Here is a 16,554-nt window from a genome sequence, read left to right as displayed (position 1 = left end):
CTAGGGTGAGTCGCAAGTAGGCTTACAACTGACAAGTTCTTTGAATTCTTGTCAAGTATGCAAACAGCAATTGAAATCGATTCAGGTGACTCTAGGGACGCTTCCTGGTATGAAGAGATCGTAAACACCTCGAATTTCTGGGGTCGAAGAAAATTTGGGACGCTTCGAGCAGTTGACAATCCAAGCGAAAAGCTATCCACTTTTACAAGTATCATCTCCCTTGGTAGGCCAGATATAGTTTCTCTAAGGCCCATGCTATCGAATCCTTCAAAATCACCCCCATTATTTAGGCTTTCTAAGAATCTATCAACCGGGGCATCGAGAAAACTGCTGCCGTTGCTATATACTGAAGTGCTCCCATGAGTTAATGAGTTTCTCTGATGGTACCCGAAGCTTGCACGAGCGTTTTGACCGCCGAACGATTCTCCACGTCTCCCTCCATAGAATGACGAAGCATTCTGGTTGCCAGTGACAAGGTCTGAAAAAGTTGTTCTATCGTTATTCGCAGCAAGATCTGCGCGTGCTAGCAACGAGCTCACTCTTCGAGACGCCCTCGTAGAAACGCCAATATCGTCAAACTCATGGCCTAGTTGGGATGCCAAATCCTCATCTTCGTCAGTTTTATGCTTTGTGTTTGATCTGAGCAAGTCCGAAACAGATCGGCCATGATTTAATCCACCAAAACTTTCGCGAAGCCCAGATGGTCCCCGACCAACCGGTGTAGTAGCACCCGTCATATCAAAGTGGGAACTTCGTCTCTTCGAATATGTCCCACCCGTAGTCGACACTCGTTTTTTGGAGTGAGTAAGCGCTGAATCTTTGTCTCTGTAGCGAGCAGTCCAGATGGTGTACATTCCAGACTTTTCATTCCATGTCACAACGAGCAATAAAGGATGTTTATCAGGAGCTTTGGAATTCCCATTCGAGGCCTCATCTTGCGCGGAGACATATAGTACTTCTTCAGTTGGATCAAGCGCATCAAAGCTTCCGCCCTTGTCTTGGGTGGACAGCGAAGGATTGCTAGCAACGACCAATCCCATCTCAGAATGAGGGTCCATGAGACAAAACACTCGAGGAAGAAAAGCATTATCGTCTACTTTCGGAATCCACTTCGACGACTGAGCGAGAGATAGTGTAAGAGAGGGTCGAGCACTGCTCCCTCCTGAAAGGGTGAATGAATTCTGATGTTTGTTTTGCGAAGAAACGAAGGAGTTCGGCGGAGGCGCTGGCAACAGCTTCTCCCGCTCCCCTGCAGCCTTTCTTTGAAGCAGCAGGCCTCGTGGTGTAGGCCAAACGGCATCGACTTCGAATGGCAAAGGGACAACATGAAAGTCACCATTGACAAAAAATATGTGAGCTTGAGATTTCAAAACCACAACCAGTGCCCTAGGTAAAATATTTTCTCCATTTCCATCGCCAACAGCAAGTGTGGGAATAGCTCCGCATTCCGATGTCGCTTTACTTCTTCCCTGTCGACACTTCTTCCCTCTTAACCCGGTTTGTAAGCCATCATCCTTTATAGTAACTGCAGCTCGGGATGGGTTTGGGGTAGTTTGATTCTTCCCAAAATCCCTTCTGCTATCTCGCTTGGTAGAGCTTGCCGGGAACGTTGCAAATAATGCGTCAATTATTTCCTCCTTCTCGATATGAAAACTGAATGATCTTGTAACTACCCCGCCTCGGGACCAAACAACGCAGTTATTCGTGAATATTATCTCCTCCTCCAGTAGATCTCCAGTCCCGTTATCGAAATTGCAAGTTTTCCAAACAAATAGGTCATCGGAGGGGTTTGCCGGCAGTCTCGACTCCGCCACCAGGAATGGTATGCCGGTGGGCTCGTGGAGACCCAGCGAGCGGACTGAGGCCATTACCGAAGGCGGACAGGTAAAATTTCCCCCGAAGGATCTCCGGCCAGTGAGAACAGTAATTGAAATATGCCCATTCTCACGTCAACTGAAAAAGGATGCGGAAGTGAGAAATTCCGAGTTGGACGTTGCGAATGGCTGGCTGTTGTGCTCATAGCTGTAAATATCGGTGCGGCTGTTATTTAGACGCGAAGCGCGACTTCTCAAAAAATGGTGGCGAACTTCCTGTTCATTTCAACAACAGCTCAGAGATACAATCCGTAACGACAATTCCACAAAACCCTATACCAAACGAACAGTCACTATTCTCCGACTCTTGATATCCTCTAAATCTTTGTGGAAATGATAGCAATCACGTTCGTTTAACTATTGAGCCCAGAACCTGCGCAACGTTATTTTTCACCAAGTTATCTTCCCAGAGGCTTTGTCCTAGAATCCCTTTACCTAACCGGTTATCCAACAGGCAATAAAGGGAACGAAGGATGTCGAGCCTTTCGTTCGATCCTGTTGTCCGACAGAGAGGGAATGGGTGGCAGTTGAGGTAGCTCTCACAAAAATCTGAGCGATTACATCCCTCCAATTCCTCTTGATCAACCCTACTAACGACAGAAATAGTTACCAGCTGCCACATCGAGTCTACGATACGAAAGCGTATCCTATACAATCTTCAAATGACTCCACTCTAATAATATATGGCCATGACCTTGGAATTCGAATCTTGTGGAGAGGTGGGAGAGCCTTCAAATCACAACAGCAACAGCCACCCGAGCAAGAAGAACCAACAACCAACGGAACGCGAAACGAGGATGTCATTATGATAATCGACTCAGATGAAGAAACCCCTGCCCCAGAAGCTAAGGGTTTTAATACTCAATCAGTGGAATTCGAATCCGAAGAGGACGAGCTCGATCCGTCGCGACCGTTTCATGACATACTGCGCCATATTGACATACAACTTGGGGTAAAGGTTCTGGGGCTGGCAGTCCCAACATTTTCTTCAGAACAACTCCGATCAACACTTGAGTCGTATCCGCAGATATTCTCTAATACTGCCGTCTTTGCAGCGGCTTGCTCCGACTGTTCTATCCGAGTCTTCACAATACCCCTAACACCTCCTAAAAACCCTGAAGATAGCTCGTCGTGGGGTCTTCAAACTTTTACAATCAGCACTGGGTCCATTCAAGCCACTCCATCTGGTGTTGCCGTGACTGTCACGGCGCGAAAGCCTGGTGAAAGCGGTAATAGGTTCAAACCTCAAAGCCGAAACCGCGCTCCTAAAGGCTTCTCCGATCCTGAACCCGATGACGCCTGGGATCTCCTAGTAGCTATACATTCCGCTGAAGGATCTGGTACCCTTTCAATATATCGAATTCCTATCGCTTACCAGCCCGGCCAGCTCAAGGTTTCCTTGATTCTACCATCCGAACCTACTTTCCCAATACAACAACTGCTACTGCCATCTCCAGCAAAGACTATTTCATTCAACCCTTGCCAATATCCCTCAGACCGCCACTCTCATCTACTTGTATCATTCGCCAGTGGCAGTGTTAAAATTTATTCATGCTTGACGTCACCATCTCGTAAACCAACTATTGACGCACGTGGGTCATCCAGTGATACCGATCTCAAAGAAGCTGATGGGGCTTGGTTAATTACCCTTTCTCCTGAGTTTTGCCGTAACCCTGTCGGCATCCCCCGACGGAAAACCGTAGTGGATGCAGCATGGGTTCTTGGTGGAAAGGCCATCATGGTTCTTCTATCCGATGGATCGTGGGGTATCTGGGACCCCGAGGGAGCAGGCCCTGGGAGTAAGGACCATACTAGCACTTCGCATGACCAAAGTGCTTCGTCTACTAGAGGTGGTTCATTGTCATCTTTCACAGTCTCTGGCTTTATATCCGGTCCTGTATCATCCTCAAAACCTCTTATATTTGGACCAATAACAGATCCCCGATCCAGTTTCACACCCATGACCCCGTCTACCAGACGCGTCCGAGAAGACACACTCTTCAAAGGTTCTCCTGTGAACACCCCATCAACATCATCAACGAGAGGTAGAATTTCGGTAACAACTGCTAAAATTTCAAAGGACGGACTCCCTGATGAATCGATTCTCATATGGCATGGTTCTCAGAATATCCGAATTCCCAGTTTGCTATCGCTATGGCGAAATACCACAAAACCCACCGGTCCATTCAATTCTTCGAGTAGCTGCAAACCAATTCCAATTGGGAATCTCAATCTCCTGGGGGAAAATCAAAATGGAATCACTCAACTGGCAAATACTTCCTCCACTGTGGATAAAGAGGACAACAAACCCGTTATCCCCGATGTTTTAATAACGGCAGAGCATCAACTCGTCATACTAACACCAAAACCGTCGAGATCAGGACATGTTATATCCGAATCCACCGTCCAAGGAAATCCAAACGCTTCAGTTGAAAATGATCAATTTATGCTAAGGAGGGGAGAGTTGGATCTTGAGGGCATGGACAGAGTATTATCCAATATGGCAGAAAGCATGCGACCAATCGACGCGTTTCGGAGTCCACCAAAAAAAGGGATATTCTCGTAGAGATACCTACGCTTGTAGATACCCCATGATATGTGTTCAACCCTTTGTCCCGTTTCCCATTTCTTCTCTCTTCCACACCCAAATCAGCGAACGCCTTCACATAATAAGCCCGAAGAACGGAATACAACTCAACTAACTCTTTAATTTAGAGCCAATATACCCGTGACAAAGAAATGTAATTGGCGATTTTATTTCTCTCCCTTTCCATCATCTTCCCACTTCACATTAGATTTCAACACCATATGAAAAGAGCACTTCTACTCTTCGATCCCGTTCCCCCTACATTCCATCCCTTCCCGATTTCGCTACGCAAGGTGGAGCACAAGGCGAGATACCATGTCTTGAAATTTATCCTCACCCAACGCATTTCTTCACACGTCACGTAAAAATGATGTGTTGCGAGTTTTGTTTTGTTGTGGGGATAAATAGGCTCTGTATTCGAAGCGATATATCGAAAGACTGCCCCCACCCTATGCTCTAGACACGCAAGTCGACGAATCGACGAGAGGGAAAGAGAGAAAGGCATTTAAACTGGAGCGCATCATCAGATTGGGCATCCCGGAGGATAGTAGGAAAGCAGAAAATTGGGGTGAATTTTTTTCCCTTGAAATTCTCTGTCCCACGTTTTACACCTCGGGATCTCGTTGATTCCATGTCCTTTCCTGTCTTGCTTTTCGGCTTGCCCTTTTGCTTTCCCTGTGTTTGAAATAGACGAAGGTGTGGGTACACCTCTCCGTTGGGATAATTATGATGTTATTCCTTAACGTCTCGATCGGGTAAGGCATTACGTAGGGATATTTATTTCATCACAGAGCAGGTAAGTCTCAGAACAGAAGTAGAAGGGAGGCACAGCATGGCCCAGTCCAATTCAATATCATGCAACGAGATGCGAGACACTCAACCCTTGACAAAGGCTGGATGAAATGATGAAAATGAGAGCACATACTTAGAACTAGTTAATAAAATGGCGGCTTATCGGTTCAAATTGAAGCATTCAAAGATGGAAAAATTGTGGTTTTTTTTCTTTTTTCTTACTTCCTTGCTTCCCTGATCTCTGTATGACTACTTCCCCTAACTACCAAAAATAAAGACACCATAAGACAATGAGGAACTGCATGTTAGTAGAAGAGTCCTAAGCCATAAACAATCGAACTGGGTGCCCAAAAAACCATTGTAAATAATAAGAAAAAACAAATCATAAAATGAAAGATCAAGAAAATGAACGAAGAGGACAGAAAGAGGCTAGCCAACAAATACTACAAGCCAAAGGGAATCAATAATGGTTGAACATGGTAGGTAAGGAAAAGGTAAAAAGGTTGAAGAAAAGAAAAGAAAAGAAAAGAAAGCAAACACGAGCGAGGAGACGTGGAAAACTTCGATCACGCACGCCACGCCATGCCATGCCATGCCATTCCTTTGCCTGCACTTTTCCCATCAGGTCCTTGAACCCATCAAAACCTGTCTCCTTCTCCATTTTCACAGTGCTTCCTTTCCTCCCTATTCCCATTGCCTGGTCCTCCATGGTGGCGATGATGATAATAATCAACAAAATCAGTCGCGATAATATATTTCATGCACGATCCAAAAGAGGAAGGCAGGGAGGGAGTAGTGACAGAAACAAAAACACAAACATAGAATACTTATAAGAAAAGCACATTGTAAAGGTGGAGGGGATATATGTGCCTGTGTAAGCGATGAATAAATATAAATGAGAAAGGATGGCAGGAAAAAGGTTGGAGGGATAGCGAAGAAAAAAATAGTCGATCCCGTAATTAGACTCCCGGAACGCATCCCCTGACGTCTATATTTATTTTCCTGACGAGGGCTTTCCTTCCATTCTAAAGGCAGGATTTAATCGTGGTAATGCTTGAATGAAGAGTTTCTTTTCCTCTTATTCCTTTTATTCTCACAAAGGTCATAAAAACAAAAGAAATTAAATGACAGTCAAGGCCCGTGAAGAACATGCATATGATATCAATAATACCTAACGTGGATAGTGTTAAAATGGGAGCAACGGGAAGAAGAGCAAAAAGGAAAAAATCCGATAATTTGTGAAGGGAGCACTAGACATACATGCCCACGATTGTCGCGGGTCAGCTGTATTGCAGATAATAGCAGACAAACAAAAAGAGGGACGGAAATAAAGAGGTTTTAAAACCACTCATACTTATTTCTCCCAAACAAAATGGATAGACGAGAGGCAAGGGGAAAAAACAACAAGGAAAAACAAAAGGAAAGGAGAATGCTTGTGCGTGCGTGTGTGTGGGAATATTATGAGGCTTTGCTAACAACAAGGCCCACAAGGGTTCGACCTGCGGGCAGACAAAAAATTAAATGAAATCTCTATTAAGACAAGAAAGAGAAACTAAGAAAAATAGAGAGGGAGAAACATAATCAAATGCGGGAATGATCAGTGGGTGATGGCGACGGAGGCGGTCGCGGAAGATCACGGGGTATCGGTGGGAGACTCTTGAATTCTAATGAACGCATAGCCTCAACCTTGCCCTCCCGTGCCAATGCTTTCCCAGTTCCATATCCAACAGACTTTGGAGATTCAGGTTTAGGGGGCGGGGGGGGCAATCGAGGAGGGGGTCCGCATGGTCCGGTAGCTGTGCGAAACTCTGGGTTCCAACCATCTCCGTTCACTTCTTCGTTCCTTTCGTACTCGTGCGATTTTTCCCTTTGGTAACTTGTTTCGCTAGGGCTATTTCTCCCACCTTTACTTCCGGTACTCCCAGCTTCCCCAACCTCTTCAACGACGGGAAGAGTGGAGGTGATGCCAGGCATATCGCTAGAAGTGGCCTGGATGGTACTTAAAATGTGTGGGTTCGGTTCCGGATCCGTTGCGAGGTTTCTGCCTGCTTTTGCCGCATCTCGTTCAGCCCTCTCCATGACCCGGTCAATTTCTGAACGTGGGTGGGTATGAGAAAGTGATGTACCATCCATAGATCTTTGGCCTTGTTCTTTACTTTGCCTCTCGCGTTCAGCCTCTTCTTTAGACATGGTGATACCAATGATAAAATTGAGAAATCGCTCCCCATACGAGTGCGGAGGTATCGGGGATATTTGATTTCGATTATGCGAAAGCCCTTTCCAGAAGTGTTCTGCCTTCTTAACCATGCCATACTATATTAAGCGAGAATAGTTAGCTAAAATATACTCCTCGATAGAAGTAAGCAACAGAGATAAAAAGAGAAAACATACATGTGTCAAGCAATCAATGACGCCGAGATAGTATATCTCTCCTCCCGGTTGGCCATTCTCATGGGTAGCTCGAAAGCCACCATCATCGGAATAAAAGGCGAGATTTTTCCGTTCGTCTAGTATCTCATCTGGCAGGGCCGCTGATTGTTGAATCGGCACCGGCTTTTCGCGTTTAATTATTTCTCGGAGTTCCCTTGCCTTTCGAGCGTTTTCGAGCCTCGAAGGTGTTCTCATGAGAAGACTGGGCTGCTGTTCATCACCCCGTTCGCCACCAGGTTGGAAAACTTGAAGAGTTTTGTCTCGAACGTTTTCAGCGTTTCCCTTCTCCACGTCATGTATACCAACCAAAAGCGAATAATCCATGATCTTTAGACGCTGAAGTAACGATACGTCCCTCCGAAGTTGGGATACAAAAATTTCACGTTTCATAGGGCCGAACTCAAGGCGGCGACTTCTTCGAATCCAATTCAGATCTTTCAACGTTGCTCTAGGGTTTGTCTCAAGATCGTCTTCTCGAAAATCTCGTCCAACGGTTGAGCCTTTAAGATCATACATTTGGTGTATGTCTCGATGAGGCGGAAACAAATTATTCATCACCACAAAGTGGATTTTCCGACCGTAGGCCATCTTAACCCGGTGGAGGCCGTAAAACTGGGAAATTAGGGTGTTTGGGTTCTTTTCGATGTGTTCGTAGTAGTCGCGCAAAATTCTTCGAAGGAGTTTATGTTCGGCGTGATGGATGGTTTTGATGATGTATTTATAGTCTCGAGAGAAGTAAAAGAAACTACCGCTTTTACCAGGAGAACCCAACTCAGACAAGATATACTTGCTCGTTAAAGACACCAAGTAGTCTGCGGGATCGAGTTTGAATTTCGCACGTAAACGGCGGAATACCCAGGGTGCATAGTCTTTGAATTTGAAATCATATTTGGCGGAGGGCGTCAATTCGTTACCAGTTCTATAGAGGTGCGAACGTGAGTATAAAGGCGAAACGAGAGAAAGTAATACTTCACAGCAACTTACATGTCAAAAGAAAATTTGTGTTTTGTTTCAAAATCGGCATCGGTAAGCTCGCGGTCCATTTTCGCGTTGGTTCTTGAAACTGTAAACCGGATTCCGGTCAACATGTTGTATGCTGTAACCCAATTTACATGGTTCTGATCAACTTTTGTCCCGACGATAACACGATCGTCGTCCTCTTCTTCTTTTCGCCTTCGCTTGCTAGCTCGTCTCTGTTTGATCATTTCCGCCCATCGAGCAGCATCTTCTTCTGGAGGAAGCTCGTCGGGATGAAGATCTGAATTGAGTGACCGAGTAGTTCTCCGGGCTAGGCTGAGGGACGCCCGTCGCAATCCCGACGGGGAAGCAAGTCGGTCCCCACTAGAGACGGTATCCTCGGAAGGATCCACATGTAGCGGGGACAGGTCGCGGCTATTCTTCCGGCCATTATGGAATTTAGGAACTTGAAGGGTATGACGCTGTGATCGAGGACTGAGTGGAGGTATGGGGATATCTTTGTCGGCCCGAATGGGGGCACTAGGAGAGGAATGGCGATGGCTAGGTTGAGAAGGCGTTTCTTGGGGTCGGGAGAGAAGAGCACCATCCAACCTCGGTGGTAAAGACGAAGGGGGAATTGATTCAGTGGAAGGGGCATTATCGGAGGCGAGCCGATGACCGTTCACAAGTGGTTCGGGGCTAGTAGACCTGGGTTTTGATGAAATCCCATTCGTCTGAGGGTGAGGGATTACCACAGTTCCATTCAACTCCAAATCCGACTGAGTGTGATCCGCGGGAGAATTCATGAGACCATCATTGGATGTTGAAGTCAAAATATCATTCTCCCGCTCCTTTTTTCTCTCGCGGGTTCCGTGGCCACGGAAAGGGTACTTCCATTCCTCGACTTGGAGCTCTCTCGAGCGGCAGGGTAAATGGCAGATCTTGAGGTGCCAAGAGAACCCAAAGATGGCAGACTTCCCCCCTTGAAGTTGGTGACAAAATGGTCAGAGGCGGTATCGACATGGCCATTCTCCCCATTTGCATCACTGGTCCAAACAAACGCATTGCTTATGGAGGATTTGTCATATGATTTTCGAGTCAAATGGTCGTGGGACGAAGATGATGACGAGCCAACTTGGCGGTGGTTGAGGTTGTTGTTGTGGTGATGGTGATTGTGGAGGAGCTGAGGTTCGCTGGTGAATGATGGCATGGTGGTGGAGTAGCCACAAACAACGGCGAATTGAGGGATAGCGAGCGGGTCTTCCTTGCCACTCCTGGAGCAGAGACTTGCGGTCGTGCAGGGCGAAGACAGGGTAGAATAAGGCCGTCAAGTCGCCCGCCCGCAAACCACTATGATGCGCTCACGGCTGAGAGGGCCTGGTCTGTGATAAGAAGCAAAGGGGACGGCCTACCTCCTATGCTTAGTAGGCGCGGCAAACAAGACAATGGGAGATCAGCATATTAAAGGGTGCGTGTAACAGGAGAGACACAGCAAAGAGAAAAGGCTGTCATGTGAGGCGGGGGCATTAAGCCGGACCCAGCTGCGACGGAGGGGGGCTAGGGACGGCAAGCAGATATACACGGAATTGAGCAGAGCAGAGTCACCGCGGCGCTGGTTGCGGTGGGCAGAGGTGATTGGAATCAAATTCCAAGTTTGAAGGTGAAGTTGAAATTGGATTTGATGGTCGCTGGAGTTGGATTGGGCTGGAAGTCACGGGAGTTCAGGGTTGGCGCAGATGCCAGTGTGGCAGTTACCCGCCCATAGCCTCGCTCGTGACTTCGCCTGCCAGTGCCACATCCCGCCGCCACCAAGGCACCACCAACTAGCAACTTCGGGGAAACTCACCTCACTGAGGAACCAGCTGGGCGACAGAACCCTATCACGGCTGACAAGCCACATCAGTGGGCATGCGCAGTCAGTTGGCTCTTGTTGCTGCAGACAAACGACGAATTACGGAGCCTCCACGAAAACGCGAGAGTACGATTCCTCATCTCTTCCTACGAGCCAATGGCCATGTCGCTAAGTCAATTTTCTCTCCATACGCACCGGTACCGCTAGAAGTCCACCAGACGTAATCTCTCATCGCGGCGTGCCAGGGTCAACTAGACCAGCATGTGGAGATGTGCTTGCTGTGGCGCAATCAGCGGAAGATGAGAATCCCGGCTCCGGGGCACGTCCGGAATAATAATAGTTAGTGCAAGCGAATTAGACTCCCAACTCATGGATTCAAGCTTAATTTCTCCAGCAGACTCTGTCAGGACTCATGGAAAACCGCAGATAGCAAACATATCTTATTCTTAGCGTTTTCGGCCCATCACATGGCTGCCATTTCAACGGGCATCGTGAAATCCACAGTCACCAAAATTCCCTCTTCGCAACCGGCTCTTTTTCGATCCCGATGTCAATGGCATTTGGAACACCTCGTGGCGCTGTCTCAGACAAAAGAAAAAATGGAAATTGCCAATCCAACAACCCATGTCGGGAGCTAGTTGACCAGTTGTCTCGCTCACTCTTCTACCCATCTTATCAACTGCAACAATCCGCGGGTCATCGATGATCACAGACCATTCTCCAGTTCGCAACGGTTAGCAAATAAATACACTGTAAAAAATCTCCAAAGATTCTTCTTCTTCTTGGAGAAAAGCCTGCTTCCCGTGGCCCGTTGCTTCATGGGTTTACGTGCATCATTCAGCTCTGCCACAACTTGGCCTATTTATTTCGTTTTGTTAAAACATCCATTCCCTGCACTGATGACGCCTTCATGAAACGTGCAATCTCCACACCAGAAGGGTTGGTTTTTTTTTTCGTGATTCGTCGATTTTTTTTCTTTCCAGGCTTTTTTTTACAGGAATAATAGAAATATAATAGCGGTGAAAATTCCGTCCCGCGAAGCAGAATAATGAAGAAAACTGCGGCAGAAAACAACATCCTTGAAACATTTATTTCGTTTCTCGAAGCGGCTGTTCCTTTGTGTACGGGTCACCGTGAATGTGCCTCATGTGGATTAGATCGATGACAGTCCTCCATTCGCGAAGTGCCCATTCCTCCAAGACACTCTCTACTGTGAACTTCCTTCCACAATTCCTGGGTGAAATCAGCTTATATTGGCAATAGAATTTTCTTTCCTGCCATCCAACAAGCAAAAATTCCAATAGTTTGCTTGTCAATCCTTTCCCTTTTTTCTTCGCCTTTTTCAGCCGCCTTCTCAACAAAACTAGTAGCGTCATTGACTACGCAACTGCGTGCTACTTGCTTTCCGCCCCCTATATCTTGTCATACACTGATACCAGGGTGCAATAGGCGTTTATCTATCAAAAGTGTGAATCAAATACTGTGTACTGTGTCTAGATTATATTCCATGGAAAGCACTTATGATAGATACCCTACTCCAAAGTGCAAACCACCAATGATCGGATCAACCTTTTCTTATTTCAACGATCTGCTGCCTGATCGTCACTCCCCAAAAATCCAGATATTCCAAACCGATCAGGGTCTGAGCACTTAGTCGCGAACCTGACGGCATATAACCACAAATTATCCACAAAAATCTGCATTTCCCTCCCTCCGAGTCTCTTGTAATCTTCCAATTCCGAATCCTCTTCAAAGAAACGATTCAAACTCTGCACTACATCTCCACATCTCACTCTCATCTATCCTCATCTCCAATCTCCTCCATCCCGCGGGTCAAATCCAACCCACTCACCAACACAACCGAAATATAAAGCAAAACCATGAAACCCAACTCTGTCTTCCTCGTTCTCTCCACCTTTCTCTCTCTCACCGCGCCCGCATACAGCCAAAACAAGCCTCAGACTCCAAAATGCGCCCTCGCCTGCCAAGATTCCGTTGAGCGTGTCACGGACTGTCGCAGGGACGACTACAAATGTATCTGCAAGCCGGAGAACTTCGATAAGATCGTGGAGGAATCAGGGCCGTGCGTGTCTAAAAATTGTGGCACGTTCGTTGCGCTGAGTACGTTCGGATATCTCTTCTTTATTCTCAAAAAACAAGAAGCAGAGAAAGAAAGAAAAATGTTTATTTATATTTTCCCAAAAGCGGAAAGAAATCGGGAGAAAGAGGAGCGAAGATATAAAAAATACACATATACAATGAGAAAGAACGAGTTAAAAAAAATAAAAATAAAAATAAAAATAAAAAGCTATTCCATATTGAACTCTCCGCTGACAACAATAATAGATGAAGTCCTGCCTGCCATGCAAAAGTTTTGCAAAGATCAGAAATGAGAAAGCCGCCGACAGGATAGTTATTGCGTACATATCTAGGACGCCCAAAAGTGCGCCGTTATCACGGCGAATATATAAATAGATATTGATATACATAACAATAATAATAATGCTAATACTAGTAACTAGTAACTAACTATGCGCATGCTTATCTCACCGCCATCTATTATCACTGTGATGAATACATGACGAGCAAAAATGGGCAGTAGTTTTGTAGTTATTTTTACGATCATTATGACTCTCGTGCCCAACCGCACCGCTCCATATATTTATATATATATCCTACAACCTATATGAAGAGCCAGCGGCGGCGATGCCTAATTAAAATATCCCCCAAAGCTCCCCTTTTCTCTTCCCTCCTCCACGCACAAAAAAGGGCGTTGATATATCATCAATTATATATACGGTACAGCCGCGAGCCCATGTAATATGTACACCAGATGTACAGTACATGCAAGGGCAAAATATAAGAGGATAAAACAAATAAATGGCGGAAAGGCGGAAAGGCGGAAAGGGAAGAGAGAGAGAGAGAGAGAGAGAGAGTTGACAGTGTGTGCGTGCATTAAATATATTTTCGCTACACACACACACTTTTCTAAATATCAGAACTACCCTATCTAGAAAAGCATTTGATATCGTGTATGTATGCGGGAAGGCGAAACATCGATGATAGACAGAAACAGAACAAATTATCCCATTGATATAATGAACGGGTTCTCTCTTTTTTTTTTAAAAAAAAAGGGGGGAACGGTGGGAACGGGAGAAAAACTTCCTTCCTCTTCTCATAGTTATCAAATCAATATAAACAACAACGAAAACAACAAACGCGACAGCGAAAGAAAAATGAATAAGAACGCGTCCAAAAAAATACCCCCATATACCCTACATCTCTTCTTCCTCCTCCCTTCATCGTATAATAATCATGAAAATAAGCGTATTTTGGGGGATAATATCGTAGAGTAAACGATAAGATAATAATGGAATCGCATTTGTTTGTCCCGCCTCGCCCTGCCAGCGTCACAACCAACCCGGGGGCCCCCCTCTATACTACAATCACACCGTTCTTCCTGCCAATCTCCTACATACACAATACCATATAAACTATGTACAGCCGACTAGTCTATCCATAGGGTAGGAATAAAGGTGTGCACGCAGACACAACAGCATACAGATACACCAGCATAGAAGCAGAAGCAGAAGCAGGAACTAGGGCGGATGGTTAGAGAACGAGAGAGTGTAAAATAATAAATAGCGAAGCCCGACAGGAGACATAATAAGAGTAAAATAAAATATGATATAAAAGTTAAGTAGAGAACACTTTGAAAAGAGGAACAAAACCACATATCACTACAATAACCAAGGTGGACACTCCCACAAGACTCTCATCGCCCAACTTGAAATACTTTACGCGATATCGCGAATACCATGGATAAAAAAAGTGAATAAACACACTGAAAAGTCAAAAAAAAGCGTTCAACAAGACAAGACTAAAACTGAGAAAAAGCAAGCCATCCATTTCCTTATTTCCCACCTCGACGCCGTTTCATACCAAATTACAAAAAGGTGATTCATGTGCACGATACTCGGTTTTAAAAAAAATCCCCCCAGAACTATTCGGAACCGAAGGAGAAGGAGGGTAAAGGAGGGAGAGAGAAAGCCAAACATGAGAGCCAGACCCTTAACCCACGGAATCAAAAGAATAGAAGGCAAAAATTGTAGGAAAAAAAGAAAACAAAACAAAACTATGCTGCTTTCTTCGGCGTAGCCTTCTTTGTGGCCTTCTTGGTTCCGGTGGTCTTCTTTTTTGGTGTGGCCTTAGCGGTAGATTTTGTGACGCGGCCAGACTTGGTCGTCGCTGTGACCTTGGGTGCGTCGACAACTGCTGGGGCCTGTTATCGCGATTGTGGACAGTTAGTATCAGTGAGTGTATTTTATGAAATTAATAAGGGAGAAACGCACGACTGGGGCCTTGCGAGGCTTAGCTACGTTCGCCTTCGTCTTCGTAGTAGTAGTCTTCTTGGGGGCTGCGGCTTTCTTGGTAGTAGCCTTCGTCGCAGCCTTCTTAGCTGCTGGCTTTTCCTTCTTGGGAGCAGCAGGCTTTGCGGTAGTAGTAGCCTTCTTAGCAGCGGGTTTGGTGGGTTCCTTCTTAGCAAGTTTCACGGGACCAGATGGACCTGTAAATAGAGTTAGAGATTTATTGCTGGCAGGCGAGCGAGGTAATTATATCGGGTATCATTCTCCCGAAGGCATCATATAGGACGCGACGTGGAAAGGATATTTTAGAACAGCAACAAGGAGGACACGAAAAGAGAGTGGAATATATAACAGACGAACCCTTTGGTTGAGTGAAATCGCCCTTCTCGACACCAGTCTTGACAGCACGGTTGAATTGGGTATCGAACGCGCTCTGTGAAGTGATATTGATTTTATTGTTGGCTTGAACATATTTCTTAAGAGCCTGGCGACTGTGGATGCGAAGGGGAAAGAGGGAAATCGTTAGCCCAACATGTCAACAAACAGCAACGCGAACAACGAGTAGCGGGAAATCAGCGACGGCGAGGTCAGTGATTCAACGCCAGGGAAAAGCTTACCTGCTTCCATTGCGTTCCTTGAGCTGTAGGGGAAGTAGAATCAGCAGAAGGAACCAAACACAAATTGGCGCGACAAAATTTTGCGATGGGTAGAAGCTCCCATGGTGGTGGCGGCCACTCGAGAAGCTAGGCGTCACGGGGCCGAGAAAACAAGCGACCGTGGCGCGAACATGATGGACTCACATTGATGATGGCATCCTTGATCATATCTATATAACTAGAATCAGCAAGGGCACGCGATCACAATTATACTGATGGCAACAGAAGAGAATGGCGTTGTGGTGTAAGATCAGGAGTGGAAGACAGACCTCTGTAGGAAGCGTGGGAGGAAGCGGCCTTGGAGGCGCTGGCTTTCTTGGCAGGCATGGCGACGGTGGATTGCGAATGACGATTCAAATCGATAAAATAGAATATCTGTTGATCAGCGTCAATGAGACTGGATATCAGCTCTACGAGAGAATGGAAGCAGGTTGCGGTGGGATGTTGTTGTGGTTGGTGTGCAGGACGTGAGAAAACAGACGGGTGGGCGAGGGAAAGCGTGGGCGAGACAGCGGGGCAGGGCGCCTTTTATACATTCGCCCAGCACCGCATAGATCACCCTCTGTCCGCCGCCATCTGGCCTGCCCTTGATTCGCACCACCACGTCCCCCTCTGGCTGCTGATATTCTTCTGGCAGCTGCTGGGAGCTGGTCTTGGGCTATCTGTGTAGGTTCTTGTCGCTTCGAGAGACCCCCTGTGCTTGGTGGGTGAAGCATCACGGTCTGGAGAGAGCTGCTGATCTCTTATCTAACTGACTAGAACATGAACACACCATCGATCTCATAGTTATGGATGGATGTAAGGGTTTATTTACCAACGCAGTGCGGCCTCTTGCACTGACCCGGTCCTTTTTTAAATCTATGAACCATCTTCGTTTCTCTCCCTTCTCCAGTTACATAATTCCCATCAGCTGCTGATTGGTGGTCCTTACATGTATTCGTTGGCTGTTGCAGAGCGCCAGCCGCTGTGAGCTCACTGACAGGTTCTATAAATGCTTCCCGACCCACAGCATCCTGGGTGGTCTACTCGGTATGACTAT

At 46.3% G+C, this 16,554-nt stretch overlaps 5 protein-coding genes across 5 annotated transcripts in view; 2 read left to right on the top strand and 3 right to left on the bottom strand.

Moving 5' to 3' along the window:
- Positions 1–1,868, bottom strand: part of HCBG_07749 (uncharacterized protein) — a gene marked incomplete at both ends in the record, with an annotated part of 3,462 nt that extends 1,594 nt beyond the window's left edge. The window contains one exon of the mRNA XM_045434798.1: positions 34–1,868. Within this exon, the coding sequence (XP_045284104.1) occupies positions 34–1,868 (1,835 nt within the window). The remainder of the gene's footprint in view (positions 1–33) is intronic.
- Positions 1,869–2,147: 279 nt separating this feature from the next.
- Positions 2,148–4,637, top strand: HCBG_07748 (uncharacterized protein; the record flags this gene model as incomplete). Its single annotated transcript, XM_045434797.1, has 2 exons — positions 2,148–2,406; positions 2,481–4,637. 2 exons carry the CDS (start codon positions 2,348–2,350, stop codon positions 4,438–4,440), a joined length of 2,019 nt encoding a protein of 672 aa, XP_045284103.1.
- Positions 4,638–6,466: 1,829 nt separating this feature from the next.
- On the bottom strand, positions 6,467–9,850 carry HCBG_07747 (phosphatidylinositol-4-phosphate 5-kinase its3; the record flags this gene model as incomplete). Its single annotated transcript, XM_045434796.1, has 4 exons — positions 6,467–7,566; positions 7,645–8,602; positions 8,668–9,622; positions 9,688–9,850. The coding sequence occupies 4 exons, from the start codon at positions 9,848–9,850 to the stop codon at positions 6,835–6,837; spliced, it is 2,808 nt and encodes a 935-aa protein (XP_045284102.1).
- A 2,522-nt stretch (positions 9,851–12,372) lies between these two features.
- Positions 12,373–12,885, top strand: HCBG_07746 (uncharacterized protein; the record flags this gene model as incomplete). The annotated part of the gene is made up of 2 exons (XM_045434795.1): positions 12,373–12,613; positions 12,839–12,885. 2 exons carry the CDS (start codon positions 12,373–12,375, stop codon positions 12,883–12,885), a joined length of 288 nt encoding a protein of 95 aa, XP_045284101.1.
- A 1,267-nt stretch (positions 12,886–14,152) lies between these two features.
- Positions 14,153–15,999, bottom strand: HCBG_07745 (histone H1; the record flags this gene model as incomplete). The annotated part of the gene is made up of 6 exons (XM_045434794.1): positions 14,153–14,774; positions 14,845–15,059; positions 15,220–15,350; positions 15,477–15,499; positions 15,660–15,685; positions 15,785–15,999. The coding sequence occupies 6 exons, from the start codon at positions 15,840–15,842 to the stop codon at positions 14,628–14,630; spliced, it is 600 nt and encodes a 199-aa protein (XP_045284100.1).
- Positions 16,000–16,554: the final 555 nt, after the last annotated feature.

This window comes from Histoplasma capsulatum, assembly GCF_000150115.1.
Source record: "Histoplasma capsulatum G186AR genomic scaffold supercont2.14, whole genome shotgun sequence".
Classification (NCBI taxonomy): Eukaryota; Fungi; Ascomycota; class Eurotiomycetes; order Onygenales; family Ajellomycetaceae; genus Histoplasma; species Histoplasma capsulatum.
This window is presented reverse-complemented; position numbering and strand designations above follow the sequence as displayed.